General features: G+C 62.2%; 3 protein-coding genes across 3 annotated transcripts; all 3 read left to right on the top strand.

The window, feature by feature from the left end:
• Positions 1 to 534: 534 nt before the first annotated feature.
• Positions 535 to 5,526, top strand: EMIHUDRAFT_448967 (hypothetical protein; the record flags this gene model as incomplete). The annotated part of the gene is made up of 4 exons (XM_005790422.1): positions 535 to 813; positions 986 to 1,337; positions 1,407 to 3,282; positions 3,345 to 5,526. The coding sequence occupies exons 1-4, from the start codon at positions 568 to 570 to the stop codon at positions 5,524 to 5,526; spliced, it is 4,656 nt and encodes a 1,551-aa protein (XP_005790479.1). The 5' UTR covers positions 535 to 567.
• Positions 5,527 to 5,584: 58 nt separating this feature from the next.
• On the top strand, positions 5,585 to 6,088 carry EMIHUDRAFT_200459 (hypothetical protein; the record flags this gene model as incomplete). The annotated part of the gene is made up of 1 exon (XM_005790421.1): positions 5,585 to 6,088. One exon carries the CDS (start codon positions 5,585 to 5,587, stop codon positions 6,086 to 6,088), a length of 504 nt encoding a protein of 167 aa, XP_005790478.1.
• A 1,489-nt stretch (positions 6,089 to 7,577) lies between these two features.
• STXPM-1 (syntaxin PM) lies at positions 7,578 to 10,893 on the top strand (the record flags this gene model as incomplete). The annotated part of the gene is made up of 5 exons (XM_005790420.1): positions 7,578 to 7,733; positions 7,923 to 7,995; positions 9,545 to 9,771; positions 10,041 to 10,088; positions 10,867 to 10,893. The coding sequence occupies 5 exons, from the start codon at positions 7,578 to 7,580 to the stop codon at positions 10,891 to 10,893; spliced, it is 531 nt and encodes a 176-aa protein (XP_005790477.1).
• Between the last annotated feature and the right edge of the window lie 257 nt (positions 10,894 to 11,150).

The raw sequence follows: 11,150 nt of genomic DNA, 5'->3' as shown, positions 1-11,150 counted from the left end.
CCCCGACAGGTGTGGAGCCGCAGAGCGGACGGCTCAGCATGGCCTCGGTCGCTAGCGCGGAATCGGCCGTCGACGCAGCTAGGGAGCTGGAGGCGATGAAGGTCCTCCAGAAGCGGCGCAGCGAGGCCCTCGCTGACTGACCCCGCCGATCGCTTGGCCACACGACACGCGACACGTGGCTACCATGGTCTACAGCGCTCTACTGCGTGCGACCACACATGGCCAGTTCGGCCTCCTCCCTCCCCTCCCCCCTCCCCCCTCTCGTCTCCTCTGATCTGAAATGCTGGCGGACGGTGGCGCCTGAATCCGGGTCGGCCGCAACGCGAACGTGCGCCGCCGATGCGTGTGCGAGCACCATAGCGAGACCGACACCACCTGTTCGCGGCGTGCGGTGTGGAAGCGTGACTGTGGGGTGTCCCGCTGTATGTCGTGTGCGCGCGCGGCGTTGTAGTAGCCGCCGCCAAAGAGGTTGTAATGGTTGAGCTAGTGGGACCATTCTGGGATTTCTTTTCAACTCTTCAACGGAGGTGCGCGCCGAAGGTTGCCACAGGTCGAAAAGCGGCGCAGATGCGTCGCTGGTTCGCCTCGCTTGCCATTCTCGGGCTTTCTTCTCCAGCGTCTGCGGGAAACGGCTACTCGCTAAGCTTTAGCCAGCCCGGCTCGGTGGTCGCGACGCGACGGCTCTACCTCGATCCTGATGACTTAGAGCTGCGGCGGATGGCCAGCGGCTTCACCTTCATGATGTGGCTTCGCTTCAACGACCTCACTGCGTCGCGGCCGGCCATCCATTGGGGCCTTGGATGCACCTCTGACGTGAGTGCACGCACAAACACATATACACACAGTGCTGTCGGTCGACCCTGACGGTCTCTAGCTCGGATTCCGGCTCCTCTAGTAGTCTCAGGAATCCCACTGTCGGACAGCCGCAGTTGCCGCCCAGCCCGCCTCCCCTGCCGCTGTCCGACCTGATACGCCTTGTCCGCAGGGCAACTTTATGCAGCCGTTCGCCGGCATTCACGGAGGGTTCCAGCTCGGCAGCAGCGCGCCCGAGCCGTCGGCCGTCGGCAGCGTAGTGGACGCCACGCAGTGGCATCACTATGCGCAGAGCTGGAACGCCACGGATGGCAGGCGCGTTGTCTACGTCGACGGCGTCGAGGTGAGTAGCGACGCGGCCGGTGACGGCGCCGCGTACATTGGCGGTGCCTTCCTAGACGACGACGCCTTCATGTACATCGGGATGAACGTGTACCCTCAAAAGTGGGGTCTGGACGAATTCACGCACGGCAACCCGCAGATGAGCTTTGACGGCGAGATAGACGACCTCGCCATCTACGCTGGCAAAACTCTTCACGCGTGCACCTCAATGCTGTGAGCAGCGTCTCTTCACACCTCTCGGCTGTGGACAGGCCCTCTCTCCAACGAGTCGATCGCCGCGCGGGCGCGCCTCGCCGGCGAGGACCTGCTAGGCGACGACTGCCTGTTCCTCTACACCTTTGATGACGCCAGCCTGGACGTTGTCGCCAACCTTGGCCGGGCTGGGGGGAACGAGACAGCCAACCCGTACGATTTGCGTTTCGCCCAGTTCCCCAAGCCGCCTGGCGCGGAGGACTTGGGCCGCAAATTCTCGCGCGGTAGCGGCACGTCGGCCGTGCTGCTGGTGGCACCGTCCCGCATCCCCAGCTCTCGCACGCACGTCAGCTCCGTCTCCGCGCCGAGTGTCGTCTCGGCGCTGCCCGGCGCAAACGTCACCGTCGAGACTGCCAACGGCCCGCGCCAGATCACGGCTCCGACCGACGGCAGCACGCTCTTCGAAGGCCTTGTGCACGTCGTGCCTCGGCTGCCGCCCACCACTGAGCGTCGGGACGCTTTTGCGAGCGAGCGCACCTTCGAGGACCGCGAGGTGAGCCTGCAGCTCGTGGGCAGCTCCAACTTCGCGCCCGGCATCGAGCTCAAGCCAGTAATCACTAGCCTGCCTTCGAATGGCGCCCTCTTCGCCACCAACGACTCGCTCGCCGGCTCCGAACAGGGCATCGCGATCAGCGAGTCGCAGCAGACAGTCGACACGGTGGGGCGCTACGTCAGCTACAAGCCAGCAGACCATTTCGTCGGCGTCGATACCTTCACGTATTCGCTCCTCGCGGCCGGGGGCGTCCTCTCCGAGGAGAGCACGACCGTCCGCGTGGAGGTCGAATCGGACAACGACACGCCGACCATCGCCCCGATTGCGAAGCGCATCTCCGAAGACTCTGGCGACCTGGTCATTCGGCTGACGCCCAACGACGTCGAGGACGGCCAGCCACTCGAGCTCGCGATCACGCAGCTCCCTAGGTTAGGCGACCTGTACCCCTACAACGAGACTAGCGGCGCGGCGCAGGATGGCCCTCCGATCACGCAGGTCTACTCGACCTTCAACGTCGGCGACTCCGTGTTTGGGCAGTACATCTCCGCGGTCATGAGCTCGAGCTCCTTCTGGGGCAAACCTCCGAGCGTCGACTACCACCCACTCGCAGTCATTGGCAAGCCCGACTGCGGGACCTACGGCGAGTGCTCCACGAGCGGCGAGTGGGTATCGGACGCGTCGCGCCCGATCCCGCCCGGCGTGCTTGCCTACCACGAGGTGAACGGCATCAAGGCGGCGGCGTACGTGAGAAGCTCGGACGAGGTGAAGGGGATGGTCGACATCGACTACGTGCCCATGTACAAGCGCGACGCGGGCGTACTGCGCCGGTGCCTCATCGACCCTAGCGTCAAGGTTGACGAGGGCGTCTCCGCCTACCCCGGCGGGTGCAAGTTGGTTGAGGGTCTATCCTCTCCTGACGAGCCGATCTCTAAGCGCGGGGTGCCCCGGGCTCAGATTGTCCCTCTAGCCGCTGGCGTGTGGAGCCCGCTCAAGCAGGGGCTGGTCGACGGGAATTTGAGCGACCCCGATACGTCGGTCGCCTTCGGCGCGCAGTTCCTCATCGACCACCGGCAGCGAGACTTTTACCCGCCGTTCACCGAGTACATCGACGTGGCGATCGCACGGCCCGTCTACGTCGTCCGGCTCGAGATTGGCTCCCCGCGAGGGATGGGACAGGTCGTAAAGATCCTGGCCCAGAGTCCGGACGGCTCGTGGGTGGAGGTATACTCGGGCAAGCCGCAGCGCGAGGTTGCGACGAAGTACACTAGCATGCGCACCTACCACCTCTGGGCGCCCTCAATCTGTCGAACCCATTTCCCCATCTCGGTCCTGCGGATCGCGGTCGACACCAGCGCAGAGACCGGCATTGACGACTGGCGCGAGTCGCCCGCCCATTCCCCGCCCCTCTGATAGCCACTATCCTCATCCCCCTTCCCAATCCTAGGAACTACATCGATTATGTCGAAGTTTTCGGCTCGGAGGCGCTGCAGCCCGCCGCAATCCGCACGACGGCTCGTGCGGTCGTGTACCGTCCGCACGACAATGCCGTCGGCGAGGACAGCTTCCGCTACGTTGCGACGGACTGTCCCGGCGATCCTTTCCGCACGACGGAGTCGGAGCTCGTCTCCATCTCGATCGTCGCCGTCAATGACGCGCCCAAGGCGGTCGGAGTGCCCGTTGACGACGCGGTCGCTTTCCCGCTGAAAGGTCTCGTGGGCGCGAGCTTCTACTCGATGAAGGCGCGAGACGTTGACAGGTCGGACACGCTCACGTTCAAGATCCACACGCTGCCGACTCACGCGACGCTGTTTGACGCACCTGTCAACGTCGGAGAGGAGATTGGGATTGGGCGAGTGATCCCGATGGCCGCGGCGCCCGTCGCGGGCGGAGAGATCCCCTGCTCTGAGGCTCAACCGTGCCCGTCCAGCCCGATCACTGGCTCTCTTCTCTTTTGCAGCGTCGTCTCCCCGCCCAACGGGACGTGCGCCTGGTGCGACGACGTCGACGATTGCGACACCAGCGCCAACCTGACGATTTGGAGCAGGGGGACTTGCCGGACCGCATGCCGCGTGCCGGTGTCTCCCCCGCTGGTGGAGTCGGCCCAGGTCAGCATACAGACCGAGGTGTGCGGACCCGACTCATTCTCCTTCTCGGTCTCTGACGGCGTGAGCACTTCGGCCGTCGCGACGGTCCACTTTGTCTTCCAGTGCTCCCGGCGGTGCGACCGAGCAGACATGCTCTCCGAGACGAGCGACTGCGACTCGTCGGACCCTCCGGTGAGGAGGACCACGTGGCGATGGGATGACGCCAGCGACTGCGACCTGCCGCGCGCGGGCCTGCGAAGGCCGGCTCCGGGCGAGCCCGCTGGGGTGAATGTGCCAGCCACTGGCCGCTGGGCGCTGCCCGCCTCGACCACGGAGGAGTGCTCGTCGAACGACGACTCGACGACCCTAATTGTCGTCGTGTGCAGCGTCGTGGGGACCGTCCTCCTCCTGGGTTGCTGCTGCGCCGCCTATGTCGTGCGGCGGCTGCAGCGGCAGCGGCACAGGCCAAATCAGCAGTTCCTGTGCCGCCGGACACACTTGCCTCCCGACATCGCCCCAGTGGGCGCGGACGAGTTCCACCTCTTCCTGAGCCACACGTGGCTGTCTGGGCAGGACCAGGTTGCGATGATCAAGCAGCAACTCTCGGGCTTTCTGCCCGCCCATGTGCGCGTCTTTCGCGACGTCGATGACCTTGAAAACATCGACCGCTTGGAGGAGTACGTCGCCAGATCGCAGGTCGTGCTGCTCTTCCTTAGCAAGGGCTACTTCCTATCGCGCAATTGCCTGCGCGAGGTCCGAGCGGCAGTGACAAGCAGCAAGCCCGTCATCCTTGTCCACGAGCACGCCGAGACCAAGGGCGGCGACCGGCTCGAGGTGCTGCGGCAGGAGTGCCCAGATGAGCTGCGCGAGCTCGTCTTTGACCCCAAACGGCCGCTCGTGCGCTGGCATCGCCTAAGCGACCTGAACCGAGTCTCGTTGCTACAGATCGCGTCCCTGCTACACACGTTTGGGCGGGGCGTGGATCAATGGAGTCTCAACGCGCTCTACCTGCCAAACTCGCTCACCGAGGAGACAATCTCAGTCTCTCACCCGGTGCGCATCTTTGCCAGCCGCGACAACAACCAGGGCGCCAACCGCATTCTAGATGGGATCGTTGCCGCCGCCGTCCCCGCGCCCCTCGACCGCTCGACCGAGCGGAAGGAGGGCGAGCGACGTGGCCGCCTCGCGATCCTCGGCGGCGGCTGGCGAGGCGGGGACCGCACCACCTCCACCGACGTCCCTCACGTCGAACAGCGGTTGTCCGACGTGAAGCTGGCGCGCAACTTTGGAGCTGTCGGGGCGAGCGTCAGGATCCAGAGCGCTTGGCGTGGATTTGCCGCGAGGACCGAGCTAAAGCCTTCGGACCTGCGCATCCACTGCTCGATCGAGCGCGCGGACAGCCTGAGCGATGCGACGCACATGCTGCTCTACCTCACACCGAGAACCTTCGACGCCAACCGCGCGGGCGCCGACGCTCTCGCCAACGAGATCCGCGAGGCCCGGCTGCGCGGGATCTCCCTGGCGCGCTCTGCACCGCACTGAGCCCTCTGCCGCCTCCCGAGGGCCCAGCTCTGACGCTCGTTGCCTCTCGCTGCAGGTCATGGTGCACGAGCAGCGCGAGGGGCGCGCTAGGTGCACCTTCGACCACCTGAGGTATACGACGCCCGAGGACCTCGAGCGTGGCGGCATCTACAACGACATCGCGATCCCGCTCTTCTCCTCACCCATGGAGCAGGCCGTCTGCGTCGCGCTCGCGTACCGGCAGATACGCGACAAGACTTCCACGAGCGCCAGCAGCAAGCAGCGGCTTGGAGACTCCGCCCGGGTTGGAGACGGCGCGAAATTCCGGCGGGCTGGCGGTGTCGTCGGCAAAGTGACCGGAGCGGTGGAAGACGTCATCGATGCGTCCGTGCGTGCGGTGGAAGTCTTGTCGGACAAGGCCGGCCACGGCGATGGACAGGTCCGGACGACGGCGACGGACAGGGACGGCGACGGCGATGTGGCGGGCGTGGGAGCTGCGAGCGGATCTGCGAGCACGAGCCCCGGCACCGTGATAGCGCTCCGTGATAGCAGGCCGAACAGTTCTTCTTTCTGGAAGGTTTGAGTCTGTCTCCAGTCTCTTCTCGCTCACACACGCTGGCGGCAGTGTGCATGTAAGGTAAGGTAAGGTAAACTTCTCCACACACACGAGGTGGTGGGGCAAGGGGGGGCAACCCTCGCGTCTCCACGTCTGACGACAGGAGCCCCACCCCAGTGCAAGGCCCAGCGCGTGGGTGTGAGAGCGGTGCTGCGTGTTCAGGAGCGTGCTCAAATACGCCCGTTTTGACGTCTACGTGGAGGTGTTATGTCATTCTGTATGTGTATGTGTGTGCATTCCTTCGATTGAACGGACGAAAAAATGATCGCGGAAAAGCGGGACCGCCATCGCCACATCGGGGGTTCACCATGTATGCCGAGCCTGCTCGGCCTGCCATGTGCGCGCGCGCCTCGCCCGAGCGCAGCCACCTGCGGACCTGGCCAGCCTGTTCCTGGCTCGTGCCCAGCCTCTCCTTCCGCTGCCGCCGGCCTCGCAGTCCCGCCAGCCATCACGCTGCAGAGGCTGCGTAGACGCCACAGACGCCAATTCTGCAGCCCACAGCCCTGGCAACTGAGGGCGAGGGCCAGCAGTATACGACGACGACGGCATCTCACACCCCGCGCTGGCCAGCGCCATCAGCCCCTCACGGCCCGGCCCAACCTTCCCTTCCCCACCCTCGCCTCCAGTGCCTCCAAATCAAGCCGTCGCACCTCTCTTCTTCAGCGAATGCAGCGGCAGCACCACGTCAGAGGCCGGGCCGACTGGCGGACCTGCATGCCCAGCCATGCCCCCCACTCCCCACCCGCTTGGATATCGATCAGCTGACACCTGACAGCTCCACCAGCTCCCACCACCGCGTGTCGTGTCATGAAGCATGATAGATAGACATAGAAAGCATGAACCATCGAAAGGTCTGGTGTCCAAAAAGAGCTCTCGGCGGGCTGCGCGCGCCCGCGCCCCGCCCCTTTTGCGCAGCAACACCTTAAATTTCATGGCCCTCCAAAACCAAATTCGGGTCGGAGCGTAGCGGAGTGGGCCCCGAGTTTGAAAAGGGCGACGGACGCTTGCGTCCTAGCCTCCAACCTCACATCCAGGGCCGGGGAGCTAAGAAGCGCACCCAGCGAGCCGGATGATCGGCATCGGGCTACGGGCTAGAGAGCCCTGACCCCTAGCTAGGGGGGGGGGTGCGCATTCGCAGGGAAAGGGCCGTAAAGTAAACACGGGTCTCCGAGGGTTGGCCCCGCGCGTACCGGGTTTCCCCTTAACTGCAGGACGCCCCCTCTACTCGGAGAACACGTTTTCTTTCTTTTTCTACTCGGAGCCAGTGACACGAGAATACGCACATGTTACAAGAATACACACTGCCCCCACGGAGTACCTGCACTACTCGACGATAATAATACAAGAAGAATTTATACAAGAAGAATTTACGCTGCCTGGAAGTTGCAGGCCCGTGCGTTATCGATGTCGTCACGTTGCTAAACTTGCGCACGTGACAGCCTCGACCCGGCCAGAGATGTTTTCGTCCTTCTCGTCCTTCTCGCCGTCGGCCGAGGCGCACCGCCTGGTCGTCGACCACCGTCTCAACCTCACCATCAGGCCCGAGGAGCACACGGCCTCCTCTCGTCGATTCGCTGACTGCACGGCCGGCGTCCAGCACCCAAGCCGCCAGGTCTGCTGTTGCGTTTGGCCAGAAACCTCCGCGTTCCTGGATGAACCTGCGATGGACCCGACACTCTCATCACGTCCTGCGGCTGCAGTCAATACATCCCTGTTGTACACTTCGGCGACTTCTACTTCGTCACCGACAACAACTTCCACCACAATAGCGGGTTACGCAATACCATGGACGATTCACCAGACTTCGAAGCACACACCCGACTCGCAATCGATCGTCGTGAAGAACATCATGAACCTGCTGAAGCAAAACAAAGGTTGGGAATACAGCCTGTTGACAGACGAGAATGGTAAGAGCTTGGAATTCCTCAAGGAGAATTTTGAGCCCAAGGTCGTGAAAGCGTTCCAAAGTCTGAAGATCGGAGCTGCAAAAAGCGATTTGTTGAGGTATTGCATGCTGTACCATCACGGTGGTTTATATTTAGACTTGGACACTGGGCTCGACCACAACATTATTAAGGACGAACTAATACTGGCAAACGATTCTTTGGCACTCTTTTATGATCGGAACGGAAATATTGTTCAGCACTTGTTCTTCTCTGCACCGCAGCATGGCTTCCTCAGGCGTGTCATCGATGAGACCGTTGATCGCATCGAAAAACGAGTGGCTAATATCTGGCTTGCGACTGGGCCTCACATGTTCTCGGACGTATTCTTCAGCATGGCCACTGGAAAGAACATTTATCGATCGAAATTCTCTGTGAAACTACCACAACGATTGCATATCCTTAAGCAACATGCGAACTGTATGGGTGGTCGTGTCCAGCCCGAGCGTGATTGGCGAATCCAACTCAAGGCGAAAGGTTTTAGTCTTCGGTCGTCTAGTCATCTTGGCCCCAATGACGCACTACAAACTCGGTGATGGACCTACTCCTGGGTTGTATTGGTGAGCAGCGCCGCGTGTCTTGCAGGTGGGATCGCCTCATCGATTGTTTTAAAGGCCTTATGTCCAATGCCGCAGCATCGGAAATTCAGAAATCCAAAAAGTTGTAGTGTTGCTTAGCTTTTTCGATGAAACTACACCACAACGATTGCAAGGAGCCACTGGAGAGTCTGACGGTTCGTAGCTGTCGAGCAGTTGCTGTGTACAAGGGGAAAGAACTACATGGTCCGTTAGCTAAACTTACGCGTGACAGCCTCGACCCGCCAAAGATGTTTTCGTCCTTCTCGTCCTTCACCTTCTCCCTGCGATGCTTGCTTGGAGGGCTATTTGGGGGGGGGCGTTGGCGACTACTCGGAGCTGCGCAGCGGCTACGTTGCGCCGTATCCGAGTAACCCCTGGATAGGTCGCTCACGCGACCTCTCCTGGATGCGCAAGGGGCCCATAGGGGTCACGCGGAGGGAGGCGCTGTTAGCGGCGGAGGAGGCGAAGGCGGCCGCGCGGGCGGCGGAGAAGGCGGCGCGGGCAGCGGAGGGGGGGAAGGGCGGCGGCAGCGGGCGGCAGTCCCGCGAGGCACGCCGGCGGAAGGGTTCGTCTTCGCGGGGCGGGGTGCGCACTGCGCGCCGCGAGGATGAGGAGCCTGAGCCAGGGGAGGGTTGGGAAGGGGGGGCGAGGCCGGAGGAGTATGACGGCCTCTTCGACGGCCCATAAGGGGCCGTTGTCTGCTGTGCCTTTTGTGGTGCTAGTTCGTGCCAGTCTGCTGTGAGAGGCGCTCGTAGAATTCTTCTTTCGAGTTTAAAATTCTTTTAGAAGCAAGGTCGGTGCGGCTTGAGCGCCGCCGATAGGGCCATGGTCGGTGTGTGTGCCTCGCTGCAGCGCTCGCGTCGTCTCTATCCCCTCACCGCTCGCCACATCTCTGTTCGCAGACCGACTGGACGAGCTGAAGGGTGGTTGCAGCACCAGCGACATCGAGATGGGCGCGCCGTCGCGGCAGCAAGCGGGCGGCGCGAGCGGCTTCATGGCAGTCTTCTTCCAGGAGGTGAATGAGGTGAAGGCAGCGATGTGCACGATCCGCGCCAACATTGCCCGCATCGAGGCTCACCACGGCGAGGCGCTCGGCGCCATCAGCGCGGAGCAGGGCAAGGCGGCCACGGTGGGCGCTCGACAGCCCACGCACACACAGCGCAACACACGCGCGCGCGACGCCCGAGCGCGAGGAACAGACCGCGCACAACGTGTCCTCTCTTGCGCGTCGCGCACCGCCTCGCATCAACGGCGGTGACCTCCTCTCCTCCCTCACCTCACCCTCGCCCTGCACACTCCACACTTCCATCTGCCGCCCTCCGCCCTTCGGCCCCGATTGCACCCTCGCCGCCATCCTCACCCCCCCCCCCCCCTTCTCCTCCCTCCCTCCCGCGCCAGGCGAAGCTGGAGCAGGAGATGGGCGGCACAAACGCACTGGCCAAGAAGGTGCCCTCCGCTCCCCCCGCGCTCTCTCTCCCCCGCCCTCCCCTCCCCGCTGCTGCTGCGCTCTCCCCTCCCCGCTGCTGCTGCGCTCTCCCCTCCCCGCTGCTGCTGCGCTCTCCCCTCCACGCTGGCGCTGTCGCCCCCCCCTCTCTGATCGGAGGCGAGCTGCCGTTCTGGATCCCGCGGCCGGGGTGGGGGGTGTTGTTTAATGTGCCGTCTACTGCAGTCTGGGGCTGCAAAAAGCGATTTGTTGAGGTATTGCATGCTGTACCATCACGGTGGTTTATATTTAGACTTGGACACTGGGCTCGACCACAACATTATTAAGGACGAACTAATACTGGCAAACGATTCTTTGGCACTCTTTTATGATCGGAACGGAAATATTGTTCAGCACTTGTTCTTCTCTGCACCGCAGCATGGCTTCCTCAGGCGTGTCATCGATGAGACCGTTGATCGCATCGAAAAACGAGTGGCTAATATCTGGCTTGCGACTGGGCCTCACATGTTCTCGGACGTATTCTTCAGCATGGCCACTGGAAAGAACATTTATCGATCGAAATTCTCTGTGAAACTACCACAACGATTGCATATCCTTAAGCAACATGCGAACTGTATGGGTGGTCGTGTCCAGCCCGAGCGTGATTGGCGAATCCAACTCAAGGCGAAAGGTTTTAGTCTTCGGTCGTCTAGTCATCTTGGCCCCAATGAGACGCACTACAAACTCGGTGATGGACCTACTCCTGGGTTGTATTGGTGAGCAGCGCCGCGTGTCTTGCAGGTGGGATCGCCTCATCGATTGTTTTAAAGGCCTTATGTCCAATGCCGCAGCATCGGAAATTCAGAAATCCAAAAAGTTGTAGTGTTGCTTAGCTTTTTCGATGAAACTACACCACAACGATTGCAAGGAGCCACTGGAGAGTCTGACGGTTCGTAGCTGTCGAGCAGTTGCTGTGTACAAGGGGAAAGAACTACATGGTCCGTTAGCTAAACTTACGCGTGACAGCCTCGACCCGCCAAAGATGTTTTCGTCCTTCTCGTCCTTCACCTTCTCGCCGTCGGCCG

The sequence above is a fragment of the Emiliania huxleyi genome (genome assembly GCF_000372725.1).
Source record: "Emiliania huxleyi CCMP1516 chromosome Unknown EMIHUscaffold_12, whole genome shotgun sequence".
NCBI classification, from domain to species: Eukaryota; Haptophyta; order Isochrysidales; family Noelaerhabdaceae; genus Emiliania; species Emiliania huxleyi.
Note: the sequence above shows the minus strand (reverse complement) of the source record. Positions and strands in the feature narration are given on the sequence as shown.